Source organism: Amblyomma maculatum, chromosome 8, assembly GCF_055883805.1.
Source record: "Amblyomma maculatum isolate TAMU_Amacu chromosome 8, ASM5588380v1, whole genome shotgun sequence".
Classification (NCBI taxonomy): Eukaryota; Metazoa; Arthropoda; class Arachnida; order Ixodida; family Ixodidae; genus Amblyomma; species Amblyomma maculatum.
Genome location: NC_139351.1, coordinates 47,141,002 through 47,156,621, shown reverse-complemented (window position 1 = coordinate 47,156,621; position 15,620 = coordinate 47,141,002). Strand labels below are relative to the sequence as shown.

General features: G+C 41.8%; 1 protein-coding gene across 1 annotated transcript; it reads right to left on the bottom strand.

Moving 5' to 3' along the window:
• Positions 1-7,128: 7,128 nt before the first annotated feature.
• On the bottom strand, positions 7,129-15,014 carry LOC146181106 (uncharacterized). Its single transcript, XM_084575710.1, has 5 exons — positions 14,990-15,014; positions 13,563-13,687; positions 11,958-12,005; positions 10,826-10,861; positions 7,129-7,215 (listed from the first exon to the last, which is right to left on the bottom strand). The coding sequence occupies exons 1-5, from the start codon at positions 15,012-15,014 to the stop codon at positions 7,129-7,131; spliced, it is 321 nt and encodes a 106-aa protein (XP_084431836.1).
• Between the last annotated feature and the right edge of the window lie 606 nt (positions 15,015-15,620).

Below are 15,620 nucleotides of genomic sequence, written 5' to 3'. Positions count from 1 at the left end.
GTGAAGTACATAAAGGCAGTCATTATTAATACATAGTTACGATGGTTAGTCGTAAGTGATGTATAGTTATGTCAATATAGACTGATACTGATTAATATTCATTAATAGAAAATATCATTATGACCACAATTACCTATAGGTAATTGGTGAATATTGAGATATTCGGCGTCACTAAATATTCCTCTTTAATGAGCTAAATATTTAAAGTTTATTACAAGAATTATTAATGATTATATGTGATGTCATCAATCTATGACTGCATAGCAAACATCTTATGAAGTCGCAAATACCACCAGCCAATATGCATTGGGTTGTGTCCACATTGCGCATGCTTGAGCCGAAGAGAGGTGACCGAGGGAAGCGGGAAAAGCGTCTGCCGGCATCACATGCGCCAGGCATGAACGGAGGTTCTGCATATAGAACGCCGGTGCACTTTTAAGTATTCAACGAAATTCTGGTTGTGTTCGATGCAACGCTAGATCGTCCACACCCAAAGCTTTCGCTAGAAACTCAGCTCATATCCGTTCAACCCATTTAGCATGTGCAGAACACAATTCTGCTTCCATCCGCAGTGAAGCAGAACCACTCCGGTGCTTGCTCCGTAGACAACCGTCAGAGGAGTGAAATGTCTATAATGACGTGTATACTTTACATATATTAACATAAGACATATGCAGAGATAACTTATGTGCTACAAATAGTTGAATTTGATTAGGCCTGCGTAATGTAGTGTGCTATAATATAAAATAAGCGTGTTTAGAGCACCGGATCTGTGCCCTTTTTGTTAGAGCTAGGTGAAATACACTCAGTACACAGGATTTAGGCTCGAACTAAGAGACGGAATGGCAACGAAATCTGAAAGAAAACTGGGCAAAAGTTTAGGGGAAGTCCTAGTTCGGAAGTCAACGTTTCGATAAAAAGCAATTGGCTTCCTTTGAAAGATTGGCTAGAACCTTTGCTTACACGTTGGCTTACGAGCTGAGGTTTGGCCTCAAGCTTTGATCAGCTTTTCTCGAACTCAATATGGTGGCCGTTTCAGGTAGGACACAGTATTTTCATAAATTGTCGCTTACACATAAAAAGCAAAATATTTCAAGGAAGAAACTCTGTGGAGTTGGAAACATTATTCTGCTAAACTCTACCAATTATGGAAATAAATAAGTAAACCCGCTTACTAAACTTATTAACTATCGCAGTTACAAGTGGTTAACTCCAATGGCTTCTTCACAGTTGCGACCAAGTTGATGTCGCCTTACATTTATAGACAAACCAAAACTGGTTGTTTCTCAAGCCTTGATACGCAACAAAATAGGTCGTTGGTATATAGTACTAAACCGAAATTGACCGCTGGAGATTCACATTTCAGCTCCAACGCGGGGGCGATGGTGACAAGCAGTGGCAATGGCGCATGTTCGAACTTCAAGCTGCGTTGTGCCACGTCATGCGCATCCTTCTGCCTAGAAGATTTTATAGGTGTATGGCCAGCTACTCCCAGCTGTGTTGTTCTTTTCAATAGTGCAGGACTTGTAACTCTACAGCCCGTAATTTCACTTTTGAGGCGTTTTTCACGAGAAAAACGGACGTTGTTTGGGTGCCGGCCTTTCTCGAGGTCTTTTGTGCCAGTTTGTGTTTGCTATAAAAAAGCGTCGTATTTCTTCGTGTTGCAGGGTTTAAACAAGTTCTTTTTCATTCCGAGAATTCGTCTGATGTCGTCTCGCCAACAACTCCGAAGGCCCTAACTGGACTAACTACATGTGATAGAGAGATAAAAAATGATCATCCCTGATATTAGTCAATTAGGTCGATAATTGGAGAAGTCTTGCAGTACATATATGTGAAATTCTTGCAGATAACTCATCTGTTTCCGACTTTGCTTAAAAACCAGATATTGAATGAGGGAAAGAAGATGACTACACACTATTAAAGATCACTTAACAAGGCAAGAAGCGGCCCGGAGCCCCAAGTCGTAAGCCGAGCCAACGTTTTCACAACGCGACCTGCTTGGCCAGGACCCAGGTGAAAATAAGTCCCCTTGCCCCATCCACCTATGTCACATACGTTAAACACCTAGTGACCCCGATCACTAGGAGTATTGTCAGCCGAGTGCCGAATAATTAACGAAAACGTCCAGCACGCGCTGAAGAAAGGTGGCATATGGGAGCTTATTTATATAGTTGTTTATTGCCTCAGGGCATAAATGAATATGTAGGAAAAAAACAAGGACAATAAAAAAATGTTGCATGTTCTTATCATCATCATCAGCCTGACTACACCAACTGCAGGGCGAATGCCTCTCCCAAATTTCTCCACTCAACCCGGTTCTGTGCTAGCTGCATCCACTTGACCCTGCGAACTTCTTAACCTCATCCGCCCACCTAACTTTCTGCCGCCCTATGCTACGCTTTCCTTCCCTTGTAATCCAGTTTGTTACCTTAAGCGACCATCAGTTAACCTCTCTTCGCCCTACATGTCCTGCCCATGCCCATTTCTTCTTAATTTCCACTAGAATGTCGGTAACTCGGGTTATTTCTCTGACCCACTCTGCACGCTTCCTATCTCTTAATGTTACCCCTACCATTTTTCGTTCCGTAGTCCTCTGGGGTGTCCTCAACTTAAGTAGAACTCTCTTGGTTAGCCTCCACGTTTCAGCCCCGTAGGTGAGTACAGGCAAGATGCAACTGTTGTATACTTTCTTCTTGAGCGATATCGGTAAGCTGCTAGTCATAATCTGCGAGTGCTTGCCAAATTCGCTCCATCCCAACCTTATTCTTCTTGTTATTTCCTTTTCATGGTCCGGATCTGCGGTTACTACCTGTCCTAAGTAGACATATTCGCCTACTACTTCCAGTACTTCGCTACCTAATGTAAACTGCTGTTCCTTCCCGAGGCTGTTGAACATTACCTTAGTCTTCTGCATATTGATTTTCAAGCCTACCTTTCTACTTTTCCTGTCTAGGTCACCAATCATTATTTGCAGTTCATCCCCCGAGTTGCTTAGCCAGGCAATGTCATCAGCAAATCGCAGATTACTGAGGTATTCTCCATCTACCCTTATCCCTAACTGCTCCCATTCCAAGTCTCTGAATACTTCCTCTAAGCAAGCTGTGAATAGTACTGGGGAAATTGTGTCTCCTTGCCTAACACCTTTCTTTATGGGAATTTTGTTACCTTCTTTATGCAGAATTATGGTTGCTGTGCAGCCATTATACATATCTTCCAGCACTTTCACGTACGGCTCGTCTACCCCCTGATTTCGCAACGCCTGTATCACCGCCGAGGTTTCAATTGAGTCAAATGCTTTTTCGTAATCAATGAATGCTATGTATAAAGGCTGGTTATATTCCGAGCATTTTTCTATCACCTGATTGATGGTATGGATATGATCGATAGTAGAGTACCGTTTCCGAAAGCCTGCTTGATCCTTTGCTTGATTGCAGTCTAAGGTTGTCCTGATTCTATTAGCGATTGCCTTAGTAAATACCTTATACGCAACAGACAGTAAGCTTATTGGTCTGTAATTTTAGGGTCCTTAGGCAAGTATCGATGCTAGGCAAGTGCTAGGAAAGAATCTAGAAAAGTATCGATGCTGAATCAGTTATCAGATATTGTAGACCATATGTTGCTACTTTGGGAAGGTTAGTTCAGCTCCAATGGGGGAGTAGAGTTTACATAGGAATTTTTTAAAACCCGTCCCTCAAATCTTCAAGACCCTGTAGAATTTTGTTACTCTTATTGTGGCATCCAAAATTGGGCTTCAATGCAAATTTGTAAGATGTTTCCTCTCCCTTGGCGCTTCGCATGAGTTGACCGCGCAGCTGCAGTGGACCTTGAACCCGCACACTCTGATCTCTGCAGATAGGTAGCGTCAATATTATTTTGCCTTTCAAGCAATATTCATAAAAAGTAAACACATTTTGACTTCCTTTAAAATGCTGCCAATCGTTTGGCAAGTATTTTAATAGCTGAAACAACATTTCATTTGGTTAAAGGCATTTTAAAACACACCCTATGACGTAGCCATATATCCTATTTCTCAAATTCAGTGTTATTCAAATATCTACCAAAATTAACAAATGATGGAACAGTTTTATATAAAAAAACGTTTGCTTGTCATCTAGCTAACTTAAAGTCCTTAAAAATGGTAGCTCTTGTTTTTTGCTAGGCAAGATGCCGTCTAACGCTTGTGTTTCAGTCATAGATACCATTCTAACGATGGTCCCCACAATCGGTTGGATCTGGAAGAAAAAGAGAAACATTGTAGAACGATGCAAACACGGAAGCAATTAAACATGTTTCTATTCTTTTGCCTAAGCTATACGTGGGGACAAAATAAAAAATTAGACATCATTAGTTTGCCTCAGAAGGCATGTAAACGCTTTACTTCTACTAGCGAATCCTTATTAATTTTAAATTTTAAATTTATCTAGCCGTGAAGTTTTCAATAACCACTTATTAGTATATTTATTTCAACCTTATTCTCTTCCAATCTGAAATTTGGTTACAATAATGATTCGTATGTATCCGTATTTGAATTCGCAAATCGTCATCTCATGCATTTTCGTGCACTCTTAATATTACAGGCCTCTTAGTTATTCACACAGTGGCCCCTATGTCATTCTTTCTATACGAGGTGATGGTGTAGGAAAGGGAATACGTTTTAAAACGAGTGTATGCCCCTAAGCTTTCCTTTATTGGAAAGGAAGGGGTAAACACATGCCGCTCAACCCAGACAAAATTTATTTTCATGAAACTGTCCTCGCTGTCACGGAAGAAGCACTAGAACAGAAAATTTGAGGCACTACTCACTCGACAATCTACCAGTTTTTAGGCAACCTAATCCAAGGCAATATATGCTTAGCGCGTGCCTTTTAAGCTCTCATTTTTTAACGAACCAAAGACCTTTTCCAGGTACACATTTGTGCCTTTGTCAATTGAGAGAAATACATTCGCTTGCTCTTAAAAGGAAGGTATATGAAGTGCTGTTACAATTTATTGTTTTCAATGAGTTCTATATGTGGTGGGCTATTATAACAATACACAGAAATGCATCCTGGCTTTGCACAGCGCCTGGTAGCTTTATTTCAATAATTACTCTAACTTGAGATGTGGAAAGCTTTGCTCTTGTCATTTCTCGAAGTCTGAAGCTTGCAGTCCTGCAACAGGCCGGCCTCAGCGTTCTCTCAAAATATCTGTGAAGGCTCCGCTATTGAAAACAGTGAAAGCTCTTTGTATTGCTGCAACATGTTTCAGAAAATATTGTAAACTTTGTTTTGGATACAGCGATCTATTAAAATAGAATTTCCAGGCCTTTGTTGTGGCAAGAGAAATTTCGCTGCTAGATTGGTATTCGTTTCTATTCTAGGGTGGCAAACTTGCAGTAGCTTTAATCCAGGAGGATTACCTTAATGCGTCAATTGAACTAAATTTCACACGTACCATTTTTAATTGCGTTTTGTAGCGCATTACCAATGCTTCTTTTATGTCAGCTTCTGATTCTTGAGGGTGACAAAATTTAAACACAGCCAAAGTTCTCGACAGGGTTTTTTTGCATGCACTTCCAGACGCAAATGAAAATTAAATGAGTGCTTCCGATTGGTACCAAGAACGTGGACACGAGGGCTGTCGCAATGTCTTTTTTGCAATATATATTAAGTATGAAATTTTACTTTGCCGTACAAAAGTGACTAAAAGAACCCATGTCTTCACACGTACGTGCTCCTTGGTTAGCTCTCTCTTCGTTTTCTTTTCCAGGCGAACGAGGTCACCATCCCTGAGACCTTCTCAAAGTACTGGTTTAGAAATGGTCGCCGGAAAAAAAATCACGCCACTTTCGTGTGGCTTCAACGTATATTTCCTGCTACTTGCTCTGTAACGACACTTTGAGTGATTACCGAGGTAAATCCTCTCGAATGTCATATTATTCGCTCTTGTGATACCTTCTCATACCATGCAAACTGCTACCCGGCTAGTCTGCGCGTCAGTGTTTGACAGCATGTACATTTTGGAGCCTTCCTACTGCCTCCTTTCTGCACTGCTAATACCTGGAAGGTATCTCTCTAGCCATTCGAAAGACATAGTTCTAGCGCTTTTAGACAGGGGCGAAGGGAGAACAAAGACAGCACGAACGCTAGGCATAAAGATGGAGGGATGGCAGTGCCCAGTGTACTAGAAGGAAAGGCATTTAACGCAGAAAGCTGGGAAGGTTGGTGTTTAGATTCAATATACATAGCTCTAGCGTATGTCTAGCGTTTGTGGTGTCTGCATTATTCCTTCGTCTCTGTCTAAAAGCGCTAGAACTATGTCTGCTGAATCTAAACGCCAACTCGCCCAACGTTTTGCATAAAACTCTCTAGCCAGGCACCTTAAGGTAACGCGCATAAATTGATCGCACTTACATATTCCCACTCTTCCCTATCCGTCCTTCTGACATTCGAGGTAACTTCCGAGGTTACGCTCACTACAACTACTCGCACTCTAAACCATGCATGACTTTATCCGACTTTTTGTTTTATTAAAACCTGTATGGCTGCCTGATATTTTCTGTAGCTTTTTTGATAGCATCGACGACGTGGTTGCAAGTATTGATTTTGTGCTATTTCAATTTCAAAAATATTGTACGATTGTACTTTACGTCAGATATGAGCCTAGTGGCGGTACTCCTTCAATATTTCTACGTCTTCTCGCCTACCTCTGTTTCATTTTGCTGTACTTTTTCCTTTTGCTTTCTTTCTTTTCTTCGGTTTCGTCATCATCAACATTGGCATCACAGTACAGCTCTCCTCTTCATGGTATAATGAAGTGACGCGTAGCCCTACGAAGCTTTTTATAGGAACTAAGCCTAACTAGCCAAATGGGGGAACTATGTTTACGTCAGAACATATTGCGACGTCCGGACCAGGGAAATTATGTTGAAGTCAGAAACAATTACCGTGTCTGGAGGACAACCGCGTCTGGAAGACACAACTCACGAAAAATCTTGCGGACTCTTGTGGGCGAGAGATTTTCAATATAATCAAGAAGCGCAGAAGACTTGACGCAGCCGGAGTTCGAATTATAACTCCCAGCGCATCGCCCGTTCCTCACTTTACCATCAGTTCACTAACAGAGCATGAGAACATGTAGAAGCCGCTAGCCCTTATCTACTACAAATGCGCCTATTGGCGCCAGCAGCCAACTTACTCTGAAGTCTCCGGGAGCGGTGATATTCCACGAAAACTGGAAAGGAAAATATTGCCATGACAACTTTAGGCAGTTTGTATGTCTCGATCTTTTTATTTATGCGTTGCGAAAGAGGTGGTTTAACTTTTTCAATAGAAAATTAATAAAAACGGCACCATAATAAAGTGCGTGGAAGTAATGTAGGTCGACTAGCATTTATCAGGGCAGGGAACCATCCCGCAGCACCGAGCGCCTCTATCGAAATGAACACGCTGCGATTGATATAAATCCACCAGACTTTAATCAATAGCCGAATATCAAATCCACGTTGAAAACAACAGATCTTCCTGAGAGCAATGCCCTTGAGAAGCAAAACTCGTGTCGCCTCTGATGACATCGTAGAACTAACCCCACGCGATGCAAATTATCCAAATGTAACTAACTGCTGCGGCATCCCTCTCTGTGCACGTTTTGTACAAAAAAATGTTAAGAAATTTCGACATCATTCTGTGACGCTTTGGCCATGAAAGCCAGATTGATATCGACGACTAATTGCTTGTACATTTGTCGAAAGTAGGCAATATGCGGTGATAGGAATGTATGTGCATAACTGCTAGTAGAAAACGCCCGAAGTGCGAGAGGACGAGACTCCGACGGCCATGCCAACTGCCTATTTGTGTTGCACCGCGAATTCTTATGCATCTAGCATTTAATCTTTGTTAAGTGGTTGCGTACTCATTTCAATTGTATTGCAACTCGTCTGAAAATATTCGCTTCGTCTGTTTTTCGCTTCTCGGATGTTTATTCGGCGTATTTCCGATCCTTTGCTAGAGTGTTGCTATATTTCAACCAAAGTTAATCGGCTTTCATACCATCTCGCGTATAAAGAACATAAAGTCAGAAGAAAGGCATATGGCAAAGCTTTCGTACCTCATGATTTTTAAAATGCCGCTTGTTTTCTGTTATGATTAGTGCCCGCTCCATGTAATAGATTTCCGATAGCAGATCCCATACATGTAGTAACTAAATAAGATGGGTGCGGTCGGTTTGACTGACACCCTATTTTTCAATCAGCGGTAATTCGATGGGTTGTTTGCATTGGCGCATTGTACTCCCACCCAGCTGTCATGCCTTTAAACCTCCCCGTCCCCCGCCTGTCTCACTTCTCGCTAAAGGCGCTGACAAGAAGCTGCAATGATTTGAAGTAAACCATTTTATTTTAGAGTGTTAAATGTAATTACTCTAGCTCGTTCCTAAGCTCGCATTGCCAACATAGGCAGCGGCACAGCTCGCAGCACAGACCTTGCATCCGGCGATAAAAATATCTTTTTTAGTGTGTTTACTTCCCCGGAAACGCCGGGTGCGTCACGTCGCAACACCAGCTGGCAACCTGCCTAACCGACCAAGCGTATACGTAAAGTCTTTGTCAAAAATATACGGCCCAAGGGTCTTACGTCTTTGTCCCATAACGGGGCTTGGTACACATCTGCACCGTCAAAAATCTCGTAGACGACAAATATAGTCCCCATTCGTCTCTATGGTTGCCTATATATTCTAGCATTGCTTTCAGGGGCTTAGTTGGAGGGCTTAGAAGCGAACCTCTTGGGCCGTATATTTTTCACAAAGACTGTACATCTAGAAGGTCGGCGGGAAGAATGGCACAAGGCCCACAAGGTGACTATATTGCCACGAAAACTAAAAAAACTGCATTTGTTGCTTTTTGGCAACCGCTGGCATGCGGCTTTATCACTCTAATTCTGGATCGCGTATCAGTTCTGTATCCTTTGCTTTTCATGTTTTTAATGTATGAGGAACTGTGACCCCGTCAGGCCTAAACGCCTTTTGTCACAGTTCCTTCTTTCATTTTTTGGTAGAGAAATAACGAATAAAGAAAGAAAGAAAGAAAGAAAGAAAGAAAGAAAGAAAGAAAGAAAGAAAGAAAGAAAGAAAGAAAGAAAGAAAGAAAGAAAGAAAGAAAGAAAGAAAGGTTACGAGACGCACCTTTATCAGTTTCATTGTTGCATAAGATGCGCCGAGATCTGTCTCAAGAATTCCGATCACTCGCGTATGTTTCTACAATGGTCCAGGTTGTGCTAGTAGCAGTTTGCGACGTTATCTAGATTGTTCTGAGCAGCCTTTAAATTGAGCGTTGACAAGTGTGACGAGCATTCGTTGTTCGACCATCGACGAGCACGTTTGGTGTTATCGCCTCCGGCGAGTTGTTTAGTTGTTTTGCGGGCGCAAGTCAGCCCAATAAAGAGTTTCTTCAGTGCAATCGCCGACTCTTGATTTGCGTCATCAGCCTTGTCACCACCACGTGACAGTATGATTATGTGCCCTCGCGTCTACGGCGACTTAAGGGTTTGCCGGCACAGCCGATACAGCCCAGGTAAATAAAGATCGAAAAGCGCGCGCGTCACAGTGGTTATTTTCATGACAATGTCATTGGCCTCGGCACGACTGATCGAGATTTCACTCCTAGCGGGCCCATCTGCGCCAAAGAGCCGCATCTCTTGCTCCAGGAGGAGGGAAAGACTATACTAAATGGAGCTTCGGCCAGTCACGTCATAATGTCTCATCCCAGCCGGGGGTGTATCGGCTGAGCGAGAAAGAAATGAAACGTCTTTCGAGATAGCAACAGACTTTAGCTTTCTCGAACCTATTTACCACTATTACTGCTGTGAAAACTCTCCACATACAATTGATATTAAACCTGTAAAGGCAATAGGAACAAATTATACATAATATGAATTAATGGTATTTAAGCACCATCCTTTCCTAAAAACTCCCTATCCCCCCAAATAATTTTCGTCGCACTGGAAAGGTGACATTATGACTTGGTTTAAGCGCGCTGAACCAAAGGATGAAGCACCCTATACCTTCTTGCTCAGGACTGTCAGCTAGCGTACCTTGATTCATGTGACGAGGGTATCAGTGTATTTGAGCTGAATATGCGTTCTCCGATGTGAAAAACTGTATATATTCCTAGCGAAAAAACCATATGAGTCGAAATAACCTCATACAGATTTCTCATACTAAACTCATAAAAAACTCGTATAAATCTAATATCATCTCATACAAGTATCATTCAACCTATGAGAAATATATGAGAATGTATGAGATTTGTATGAGTTTAGTACAAGTTTAGTTTGAGAAATCTTTATGTGGTTATTGCGACTCATAGGATATTTTCGCTAGGGATCTTTCTGATGAACCTGCCGTTAATACCAGGCGCTGAGTGTCTTCCATGGTAACTGTTTTCAGCGCTGATATTTTCGTCACTATGCGCCTATTAGTTCAATTTTACGTTTCGTTGAGCAATAAAGTGGCAGTGCCAACAAAATGTGTAATAATAGTTTTTATTTTTTCATGTTCCAATTATTGTGCTTGTTTTATCACGTTCTGTGTCGCCACTTGATATTTTCATTATTGGTAGTTAAAGCGACACAACAGTTCACAATGTTCCTTTGAGGCCACTAAATTCTTATACAGATGAGAAAAAATTGCCAACTTGTTATTTTAAGTGTTCCTTGCGTGACAGCCGTTCACCAACATTTAAATGTATCCAGTAAGCAGTCCTTCCAATCTTCGTTTACAGTGTTTTTAAGCTGCAGCACTTAACTATATGTGTTGGATATATGCTTGAATGCATTACTAGCCTACTTACTTGGAAAGCATCAGTCATGTTTTCAAAGGCCATCCGCTGAAAGAACACGTCATTTATATTGCGGGTTCTTTGAAGCATTGAATATCTGCAGTGACGGGCATTGTGCTGAGTTTAGAATCCTGGGGTTCCTCTTTTTCAACACGATATAGAAAGGATGGAGGAGAGCAGAACAAACATTCAGGAACATTATTGGGGTCCGCCGAAAACAAAAAGCACAACAGTATTTTTGTACGTTCCTGCGAAGAAAATGCAGACGCTGCGGCAAAGATCAATCCCGAAAAATCGTCTGCGATACGCCGGTGCCAGTGAGCCTACGTGGTGGGTGGACCAGTCATACATACAAATTGGAAGGCGGATGTTAAAACCTAAGAAGCCAGGTTTTAATAGACATAAGGCAAACGCAGTGCAATGCACGGTTAAAAAGAATGAGATAAAAATAACTGATACAACAAAGGTGCTGTCCTAAAAACAATTGACAGAACAAGCGGCCATAGTTGTGTAGAAACGTATTTAACCCTATACATAAAACTCAAATCTTGTTTTCAGAACATAATAATTTCAGAAATATTTATGCGAAATGATTTTCAGAAATCATATTTAATGCAAAGTAGTTTACGTAATGCGAATAAAAGTATTCTTGCCATATGCACTAGAATAAAACACTCTTCATGCTCGTCGTTCCTCTGGCGAGTGGAGATACGGCTGCAGCAATCCTCCTTGAGGCTGTCGAACACATTCCTGAGATCTCTGAGATCTCTGTGCACCTTTATTTTTCTTGTACTGTAAGCCTTCCTTTGATGAGAATTGAAGCCGCTATTGATGACAAAAATTTTAAATCTCCCTTCTAGTAAAAGGCACTGGTTTGCTGGCTGACCTTTAAGCGCAACATATTACATTTGATTCATATCCAAAAAGAAAACACACATAAGAAGGCTGGCTCTTATTCTTAGAAATGATCAAGGCTTACAGAATATTCTTGATGTACCTATAGTTCTCACATGCGTTGAAGAATGGCTGCTAAATAAAGTGAATAATGAGAAAGAAGAAGTTATTTTTTTTATTTGAGTTCGAATAATGGTAGAAACGCATAAAGTGCGGTAATATGTCGGTGTATGCATGACAAGTAACTTACCTGGTCAGTTTTGCCGGCTTTCTTTTCAAGCAAATGCACTGTCCACAGCTGCAAGTGTAAAAAAATAGGAGAGCACGTTGTTGGGCTAGTCGGTCATACATACTTAAAAAAGGGAATTGCGCTAAAAAAACGACACGGACGAGGAGCGCCCGTCCATGTCCTCTCCTCGTCCGTGTCTTTTTTTTAGCGCAATTCCCTTTTTTAAGTAAAAAAATAGTTCTGTCATCTTTCAGAACACTTATTGAAAGTGTTCCAACCAGATCGTGTATGTGGTTTTGAGGAATTGTGAGGTTTTGATTTCAGGAAAAACACAGGATACAAGAGGGATGCAAAAGCGAAGTGCTCCTCGTTTAAACTGCCTGGTAACTTTAAGATGCGAGGAAGTGACACAAAAGTACTTTTATAGTGTGCCCAAGAATTGTTTTTATTTATGGAGATGGGGGGGGGGGGGGAATCAAATCAGCATGGAAATAGCAGCTAAACTCCAAACCCGGTCTCATCGCAGCGAGTTTGTCGCATTTTGTTGCAATGAAAAATACAACGCTGAGCTTATCCATATTGCTAACGGCATTGTCCTTGTCTAGCGCATACATCTAGTTCTTGCGTTTCCTTAGATTTTTGACTTCGTTTAAGCTACCTCCGTTCTTTAGAGCATGCCGGATTGCCCCCATGGTAAATCTCTTAGTTGGACTGTACGCTTCTTGATTACCTCCGATAGCTTCGCCACAGGTAATTTCTTCCATTTCCTCAAACACCACTGCTACATTGGCATTACTTGACATGTTCCTTGTTTTTTAAATTTTCTAGGTTCAGCTTCCACTGGCATACTGTGCGGAGCAAGAGGTTCTTTGCATCATCCAATGCGCCATAGTGTCACTGACGGCCTGTGCAGTTGTTTCCCGGCTGCCGGGGTTTAAGGGCATGGGGTGTACTGAACCATTCATGTCGGTGGTGAAGCCAAATGACTGAAGTAAAGTAGTGAAATTTTGTTTCGCTTAGGGGCGGCGTTTCCAATGGTGGACGCTTGGTTCAGGCCGCCCCTGCACTTGTTTGCAATTGTACCGGCTAATGGATATTTCTAAACTGCATGGCGGCAAATTGTGTTTAACCAGGATTTTGAACCATGGTCCTCTTCCACGCACTGAGATGTTCTGCATCTGCGCCACCCCAGTACTGCAAAGAAGGGCGTTTCGCAAAATATATTACAAAAATAGTCGCCTTACCTTTTTGAGTTATGGAGTTATCCGCGATTGAGCGACCACATCAGGTATAGCCTACTAAATTCTGTCGTTTCTGCACGCTACGAATTTCTCAAAGCAAATATTTAGCTTACGTAAATAGGAATCATTGGCACTAAAAGGACAGGGGGGTATTGTTTATAACAAAGTAAAATTAACAAGAGTTTAGACAAAGCGTAAATTTTTCCGCTAGCATTTTACAAGTATATGCATCTGCAACTGTGGTCATTCTACCCATATCATGGAGAGTAGACCGACGCTTCATGTTGATTCGTATCCCTTAAAAAGGGTGTCATACTTATTACCCCTTCAGCTACCTTACAAGAAGGAAGATCATGAACTGTAGAAATAGCTCTCGACTACTCACCTGATAGAAGGTTGCGCCAGCCAGAAGAATTGTAAAAAGAAGCCTCACTTTGGCACCCGTTATAAAAATGCCTATACACTTCTGGTTTCCCCGTAAGAAATATAATAAAAGCAAGTAATAGTCACCTTCAAGTGGGCGTAATAAACCTCTCGCTAAAACTAGGCGGTAACTATATATATCTGGTGTATAAGCCGTTATAAGCGGATATAACAGTACCCTACAAATATTTGACTGAGCTATTGGTTGCGATGGGTTCAGGAGAAGTACCGGCATGGGCCAGTATGCAAGATGTAGGATATATCTCCATAATCGGTGCCCAGATGTTTCATAATTTTTCGAGAACACTGATTTTAGACTGATGTACGCTAGCAGACCATGCAAAAGTCAGCTTCACAGGTGACGTATATTGAAGATTGCATGGAAATGGTGGGCCAAAAACCCGATGTCAACCAAACACACCAGCAGGCTGGGCGGACTCTGCCGAGAATGGCATCATTTGTCCAAGCAAGGGTCGGGGCCTGGCTTGAAGCCGCGATACTTTGTATTCCGCCTTTATATAAAAACATTTGGCAGTACTTGCACAATATTTGGACAATACGTGAAGTATTTTACCGACTGCACGGACGAGACTTATGAAGAAACAAGTTGCCCTGCACTTGAAGCTGCCTGTACCTGCGGGAAAGGGTTGGAACGGAAGTGTTCGCTTTTTGTTCATCTACCATGTACCATCCACAGGAAAGATGTAGGTCAATATCCACCAATTATATTACAATAGTTGACTGCCTTTTACGTGCACCTGTGGGCACAAAGAACGATTTGGGGAAGTCCAGTCTCATATTTTTAAAGGGGCAGAGGAACGGTACCGAACACTCATAATCGAACGTTCCATTGCATCCAATTGTAGCCTGAACTACTGCAACGCTTACTGTTGCATTTTTGCAACGTACGAGACACAGCTCATTTGAACATGTGTTTTATCGTAAACCACTACTGCTTGACTAGTCCATTAAGGCTGGTCCTGAGCTCGAAATAATTTTTGATCAAAACGCTGCGGAGATAACGCCACATACGAAGATTCTTGCGAATAGGATACTTAAGCTCTTGGCGTTAAAATCCACAGGGAACGCCATAAAATGCGGCCACACACGAGGCGTTTCTTGCGTATGTAATTCAGTAGTGGAAACGCAAGAATTTTCAGTGGAAAGTGGCCACAAGTTCTGCGCGTGATTTAGAGCCAATCATGGCTCCTGTCTTAAATTTCATCAACATTGTAGGTTGTTTTTGTACTAATCAACTTCATTACTTTTTCCTTTACTGAAATGCATAGAGATAGTTATTTTATATTTCTTATTTGCACTTAAAACTTGATGTACTTATCTTTGTTTTAAAAATTATAAAGTCGTATTCCCCTACGATAGCTAACACACTATGCACAATGTCTTCTTGAGTCATGATGGGGTTATTTTTCATCAACCAAACGATAACCGTGAAGTATAGTTGGTGTTTAGCCCCCGTGAGGCCATAAACAGCAACACAAATGGTTACAAATTACTTGTTTTAATTTCATCACTTCAAGCAGTCTTGAATAACAATTTCAATGAAATAAACGACGTAGCAGCGGTTATACCGCGCAGGTGGTCGACTGCAGTAACGACCCAGCGGCGTTGAGCTCGCGTCAAGGGCAGGGGTCCACACAAATCAATGCTGATTACCTCAAAAAACGTAAAAACCCATGGGAGAGGTTGCAGGAGACCGGCAGGAGGTGAGATAGACCGCTTGCGTCGTTGACAAAGGATGCAAGATGCGACATATTTCAATACAGAGGGTGAGAGGCCAGGCCAGAACAAACGACGTTTGATGCAGTCGTAGCTTTACAGGAATCCAAGGCGACAAGCGTTGGGGTAGTTGTGAAAGGCTTGCAGAGTTTGAGGGCGCAGGGAACGGGGAACTACGGGAACCAAGTGGGATCAATTGGACTGTAGTTGTGCCAAAAAAGTGCGCCATCACGTAGCTTGAATTTGTTTAACTGACGACGGAGACGGACATGTGGAGGTCTAA

What these genes read in the sequence shown, in the direction of transcription:
- LOC146181106 (XM_084575710.1), bottom strand. Translation starts at nt 15,014, where the DNA reads ATGACTCAAGAAGACATTGTGCATA. An exon ending in TCAAGAAGACATTGTGCATA is followed by an intron (nt 13,688 to 14,989) that starts GTGTGTTAGCTA and finishes GCCCACTTGAAG; the next exon opens with GTGACTATTACTTGCTTTTA. An exon ending in CTGGCGCAACCTTCTATCAG is followed by an intron (nt 12,006 to 13,562) that starts GTGAGTAGTCGA and finishes TTACACTTGCAG; the next exon opens with CTGTGGACAGTGCATTTGCT.